At 46.9% G+C, this 7,061-nt stretch overlaps 1 protein-coding gene across 1 annotated transcript; it reads right to left on the reverse strand.

The window, feature by feature from the left end:
• Positions 1-222: 222 nt before the first annotated feature.
• Positions 223-5,516, reverse strand: GRIFIN (galectin-related inter-fiber protein). The gene is made up of 4 exons (XM_039492932.1): positions 5,476-5,516; positions 2,579-2,658; positions 2,312-2,474; positions 223-1,014 (listed from the first exon to the last, which is right to left on the reverse strand). Exons 1-4 carry the CDS (start codon positions 5,485-5,487, stop codon positions 850-852), a joined length of 420 nt encoding a protein of 139 aa, XP_039348866.1. The 5' UTR covers positions 5,488-5,516; the 3' UTR covers positions 223-849.
• Positions 5,517-7,061: the final 1,545 nt, after the last annotated feature.

Here is a 7,061-nt window from a genome sequence, read left to right on the forward strand (position 1 = left end):
CCCTCTGTTGGATACAAGTGACTCCCTCGGAAGTCAATGAGAGTTGCTTGTACCCTGTGGCTGGAGATTAGACCCTGGCTAGAGCCCCAGGGAAGGAATAATTCAGCTGACCTGACCAACTGGTGGAGTTTTAAACCAGGGCTTTCTCTAAGGGGATGGGCAGGCCTCATTCTGTATGAGGGCAGGAGCAAGGAGCATAGTCCTCTGCTACCGTCGGTCAGGGATCATCTCCTCTCCTGGAGGACAAGGGGCTGCTTGTGAGCCGGGACACGGGGTCAACGAATGTAGAAGCCACTTCACGCGGTGCCATTTTTCAGATTTTATTGGTGATCATGTTGACATTGTACCAAGCTCCAGTAGGCACATGCCCCTCTCTGCTGGCATCATTCTTACACAGATCAATGCCTCCACATCTGAGAAGTGTAGCTAATCCATACCCTATTCCAGAGTAGGAATATTTTCTCAGATAAAATTTGAATGTTCTTTCCCTTCAGTGCAGACTGCCACACACAACAAACTGCTGTGCGGAAGGCCATTGTTCATTACGACAAACAAGGATGAAAATGCCTAGACTTCCAGTTCTCCATCATAGGGCACATGGCGTCAGAATGACTCTAGGGCTCTGGACTGACGGACATTAACGAGCTCGCTGTGTATTGCCATTGTATTGCTAGGATACAGTACATCATGGGCATGACAACTCTGTGCTATAGTGTTCTCCAGCAACATCTTTCCTGCTGGAGACAGCAGATGATGGGTGGGAGAGGGAGGAGAGAGGGTAACCAGTTGCCTACTGGGGCAGGGCTCTTAAGGATGGATAGGCTGGAGAGCCTGTCCCAGCTTTAGTGCCTAATAAAGACCACGTTTGGTGATTTCCATTGAAGAAATTCTGACATCATTCACGACCTGCAGTTTGGTGATAGCCGAGAGCTGTTTCTGCCGATGCTTGTACTGGAGGATTTTGTTTTCATCAATGGAAACATGGAAATAGTCTGGGTCAGAGTAGATTTCGATCTGAAAGAGAGAGAATGAGAGTTAGGATCTCCAGGTATTGGTCTGAAACATCACCGGAGAAGCTGATCCAGCACAAATGAAAGCATGTCTGATCTGTGGTCAATGACAACCCTCTAGGACACGGATGGGTGTGCTAGCCACCTTCCATTCAGACTAACTAAGGGAACAATTATAACACCCCTTTGTTTAGTGGTAGCTGAAACCACAGCCCAGAGACTAGACTGAATGCAAACACAGGGGCTTTGGGTTCATTGGTGGAGATGGGAAATGGCAAAGCAGAATAACTTGCATCCATTTGGCATCCAGGGAGTGTGCAAAACAAATGTAGTTTATACCAGTGGTTCTCAACCAGGGTACATGTACCCCTGGGGATGTGCAGAGGTCTTCCAGGGGGGTACGTCAACTCATCTAGATATTTGCCTAGTTTTACAACAGGCTACATAAAAAGCACTAGCAAAGTCAATATAAACTAAAATTTCATAGAGACAGTGACTTGTTTATATTGCTCTATATACTATACACTGAAATGTAAGTACAATGTTTATAGTCCAATTGATTTATTTTATAATTATATGGCAAAATGAGAAAGTCAGCAATTCTTCAGTAATAGTGTGCTGTCACTTTTGCATTTTTATGTCTGATTTTGTAAGCAAATAGTTTTTAAGTGAGGTGAAACTTGGGGGTACGCAAGACAAATCAGCCTCCTGAAGGGGTACAGTAGTCTGGGAAGGTTGAGAACCACTGGCATACACTGATTTTTGGTGTTCTGAGGGGATAAATCAGGTCTGCAGTGCCCCATAGGCATTGTGGGAATAATTTAAAGTGTGTGTGTGAAGGGGGGCATGCTTTGTCTGACCCCCTCTTGTTAATTTATTTTCCTGCTAATCACACGTGCCCTTAATCCATCCACTTGCCTTGTACATTACACTTGCTTTGCACAGCCCCTGTATAGCATGGCAGTGCAAGCCCCACCACTTAACCGCTTACATCTGTTTATAGTCATCTTATACCTGATGTGCAGCTGACCTTACCATTTACATCCCTGCTAAACGGAGCCCAGGGGGTTACACCTGCATCTTTATTCCAGGCTCAGAGTGCTAACGAGGTCAAATTTCTGTTCTCCTATTTTGTCATTGGAGTTAATGAAGTCGGTGGAGTTACTCCAGGTTCACAACAGTGTAACTGAGCAGAATTGTGCATTGAAGGAAGGATTGAATGATTTGTGCTGCTGGTCCCAACTCCAGGGCTGGCAGTCGTGTGTCTCTCCCAGCAGATTTGTGGGTTGATATTGAATTACCTGGAAAGGTTCCTTTGCTTTTAGGGGGAAAGTGTCAGTTACTTCTTCCGGCCCCCAGCGATTGGATAGGAAGGAGTTGCAGATGATTTTGGAGTCAGCGAAGCGAGGGTTAAAGTGGAAAGCGATTTGGTCTCCTGCATTGCAGAGGAAATTAATTTCAAACCTAAAAAACAAGAGAAATGAGTGATTCAAACCCATAAAGCCTGGCAGCTGGGTCCCATGGGACACTGTGAGGCTCTGAAAAATGGCTGCAGATAATGCCCTTACATATTTGCATTGGAGCTTGTTTCACCTTTAAGTATCATGCTCCAGCCAGGACACAGACCCTCTGGGTACGATGCCTCGAACTGTGAACGAAAAAAAACCACGTCAGTGATACTCAGCAATGGAGGGAGACAAGGTGGGGGAGGTGATATCTTTTATTGGACCAACTTCTGTGGGCGAGAGAGACAAGCTTTCCAGCAATAAAGAAACACATCTCAGCTTTCTCCCCTGCCCTCTCTCTCCTTTCCCATTCCTTCCACAGCTTTATTACTGGGTCACTTTTCATCCTCGCTCTCTTTCCCATCTTCTCTTCCTCTTGTCTTCGACTTCCTCTCTCCCCTCCAGCTCTTTGTCACTCAGCAATGCCATAAAATAAACATAAAGCAGCTCAGCCTTTTTTGCTTTCAGAATTCTTCTTTCTCTCCAGTCCAGCCCAGCTTTTTATAAAAGATGTTTTGGGGTGGCCAATCCCGTTTCATCTGCTGATAGCTGAGAAATCACTGCTCTGCACCAACTGGCAGAGAAATGCCAGGGCTCTTGCTGCAAAAAACCTGCATAAAATCCTGTTTGCCAAGAAATCAAGGAAATTCTTCTTCCCTGCCTCATCCTCAACAGTGCAAAATCTTCAGAGTCCTGAGCATGAGACTTTGAGGTGCTTTGAGGGATGGTTGGAACGGCAGGAACTGATCAGAGGGGAATAGAGAATCATAGACATGGGCCGTCAAGAGGTCACTTTCCATCCCTCCATATTAAGGCAGGATTAAGCATACCTAGCCCATCCCAGACAGATGGTTGTCTAACCTGTTCTTAAAAGCCTGCACTAAGGAAGATTCCACAGCCTCTCTTGGTAACCTGGTTATATATGCTTAACTTTCCTTATAGTTAGAAAGTTTTTCCAACTATCCAACCTAAATTTCCCTGTGCTGCAAACTAAGTTGATTGCTTCTCCTCTTGGCTTTGGTGGACATGGAAAACAACTGATGACCATCCTCTTTCTAACAATCTTTTACATATTTGAAAACTGTCCCCCCTCAGCCTTCCCTTCCTTAGACTAAAGGTGCCCAGTTCTTTCAACGTTTCTTCAGAGGTCATAGTTTCCAAACCTCTTATCATTTTTGTTGCTCTCCTCTGGACTCTTTCCTATTTGTTCATGGTTTCCTTCAAGTCAGTGGAACATGGGCAGCTGGATAAGCGCCATCACTGCTACGCACCTCATGCTTTCCAGGCTGGGATCTTTGTCCAGTCTCAGGAGTTAAACTCATGTAAAAGACGAGAGAGCAGGTTTGTTTCTCAATAATTCATGTTTCTGTTGAACAACCCATTTTTCATAAGAAAGGCTTGACATTTCCTCCCATTTCTGATGCTCCTATGCACTGACTCTCCCTCCTGTGCCTTACACAGCAGCAGCACCACTGAAATGCAGCCGGCTCCACTAAGGGTGGAGGGCAGGAGCGAAGTGGCCCACAGCTCAGCACAACACAATGGGAAAAAGAGGAATTCTGGCTATGAAAAATTAGTCAAGCCACCGTTCTTCTGGAAAATACCCTGGGATCTGTCATATCCATGCTGAGCAGATGGGACCTGAGGTGTCACACTCTCCCTAGTAAGATCCTCACCCAGTGAAGTGCTGGGGCTCAGCGTATCTTCCTCATAAGGATTTGGAACAGGGAGCTGAAGTAAGTGATGAATTCATGTGAAACAGCTCGCCCTCTTCCCCATACTCCCAGGGGAATGAGACCTGCTTCCCTTCGCTAGCGGTATTTCCACTCTACCCACCACTGACCATCTGTGGTTGTCAAGTGCCTAGCACAAAGGGATCATGGTCTGTGGCTGGGGGTCCTAGGTGCTACCACAGCACAAATAATAAATAATAATAAACTCTCATGGTCCCTTTTATTACAATCCCCTTCCCCGCACTGAATGATGCTCATCCCCATCGCTGGGAGAAATCACTCCTGGTTTTGGCAGACACTCTGGGGTTCTGCTCCAGTCCCAGATCTCACTCCCCGTCGTGTAGAGCATTCAGTCTCTCTCCCTCAGGGGCTTCACTTATCCAGCCCCTTTACTCTGCCACTGGATTCCATTCAAACCAGGCCTAGCGTCTCCCGGATGCGCACGTCCTTAGGGCAGGAGCTGAAACGCAATCATCTCAGACAGCTCCGCTGTTAATCTCCAGCCTCCTGTCTTGCTACTTCTAAAGACGGAGCCCACTAAACACTTCCCCGCCATTCTCATGCTGCTGGTTCCCCCCCCACCCCCCACCAGATATGATGATACTCACACATTTTGCCCCCTTAGAAACACTTGGGTCATGCAAAGCTGATTGTAAGGTGTAAGCAGGGTGGACGTCATGCTGGATCCCAATCTGGCCTTCACTTGGATCTCACCTCTAAAGTCACTACAGCACATACGGCGAAACGTGCTCCACAACCCCACAACAGCAACTCCCTCTCTGATACTGGTTGTCCCGGGAGAGATTATTTTAACGTACAAAAGACAGACACCTGCTCGGGTTGCTCCACTAGACACTGGGCCAGATTCTGATCTCAGCACAACACTGTCATTCTGGAATAACTGCAGTGAAGTCAGTGGTGTTAGTCTGGATTTACACCAGTCTAACTGAGACCACAATCTGGCCAGTTGCCCTAAAACGTCCTTCTGTACTCGATTATAACAGAGATACATTTTGGGGCTCATTACTGGAACAGAAGGGCAGCCCTATAAGCAGAACCCCCATGAACCTGTTGGTTTCTAGCTTTGCTCTGGCCAGATTTCTGGTTTTTTCCCCCAGCTGCAATGCTCTTTCTTTATCTATCCTGTGCTTGAATTAGCAGAACCCCAGACACTGACCACTAGCTTGAGCTGGTGGGTTATGCCAGATGCTGGTCCCTCTCCCTTACCCGCAGTGCCATCTTGCTCGCCTGCCTTTCCACTGTCAGACCGATCCACAGCGGGATGTTCAGCCCGCAAGGCCTGATATAAGGGCTGCTGACCACGTGTGTGTGTGTGGGCGGAATTATCAGAGACAGAGGAGCGAGCTAGCCTCCTGACCCTTGGTGGGAGGAGAAGAATGGAAAAATCCACTCCCTGCCTGCCTTGCAAAGTCAGACAGTTCATTCTCTCAGCACTAATCCAGACTTTGTGTTCTTGCTTACAATAGCAACAGCAACAAAACAATCCAGAATGGGGACATGGTGGCATCATTTTATTACAGTGAAGCAAGGGTAGAGAGTTTGAGTTGCAAACCCAGATAACACCTGGTGGTCTTTATTGCACTAGGCCTTCCTTTGGTTAGGATGGGTCTCCTAGCTGGGAAGAAATCCCTGTGGGTTAATCCCCTGGGAGATTCTGCCACAGGCTAGGACAAGACTCCTGGTGAGAGAGAGGTGACTGGGGAGAAGTCACCTGGAGGGGAGGAGTTTGATTATACCAGTGGTCCATGCCCTGGGCAGGAATGGACTGCAGAGGGAGAGCAGACATGATCTCAAGTTGGTAATTCTGTCAGTGTGAGTGTCTCCAAAATCTATCTGGTTTTGGGTGTTTTTGTAAGATAAAGCACTTATATTCAAAACCTAACTAACGCTTTACCAGGACATTTTATCTAATGGAAAAATCTGTGCAACAGCAGTTGAGACTTCATACATTAGTAAATATACATATTGTATCAACATAAAACACCTGTAACTCAGCTTTAATGTGCTGAACTCCTAAGTAAGTAGCAAAGCATATCCAAAGCACACATGTAATAGGTCAAAAAGCCTTAGCACATGCATCACCATTGTTCCTCCAGTTTCAAGTTGGTGCAGCTCTACCGGAACATGATTGGGGAGAATATTAGTCTTCTTGGTTCACATAGCTACTCTGGGGAAAATAGTAACCATGCCTCTTTCCCTCTTCCCCGTCCTCTGTGTTGCCCCCGCCAGAGGAGGATGATTTCTGTGTATGTGGGAGGAATTTTGCCCATTTTTTTTCTAATTCTTTGTAATTTGTAATCCTGTCTTAGAATCAGCTGATTCGAGCTCTGTCACAGCCGCTTTTCCGCCTCACAGCCCCCTTGCTGCTTCCGATAGGCAGAACCGGACAAAGCCTGGATTGTCAGCAGCGCATTAGGATTTAACACTCTGCTGGTAACAGCACATTGCATTGACCCCTCTCTTCGCACGGTGCAATCCATGTATTTTGGGGCTGAGCGGATATTTCCCAGAGCTGAAAGGCACCAAGCCAAGGACAGAAATGAAATGAAAACTAAGAGCCGCTATAGAGATTGGTGTAAGAATGTGGCTGGCTGTGAGGGGCTCTCACAGCAATTCCAGTTCTGCCTCTCACAGCAGGGGTCACTGTTGAGAATGGTGCAGGAGTTCAGTATTATGTACATGAGTGTGTGTGTGTGTATGGGAGAATCAGAACTATTCCTATTCCCGCCTCCCCCAGCAGGAGTCACTGCAGAGCAGCCTTCCCCAGCATGTGGAATGCATCACTCTGGAGG

This window comes from Mauremys reevesii, linkage group 10, assembly GCF_016161935.1.
Source record: "Mauremys reevesii isolate NIE-2019 linkage group 10, ASM1616193v1, whole genome shotgun sequence".
NCBI classification, from domain to species: domain Eukaryota; kingdom Metazoa; phylum Chordata; order Testudines; family Geoemydidae; genus Mauremys; species Mauremys reevesii.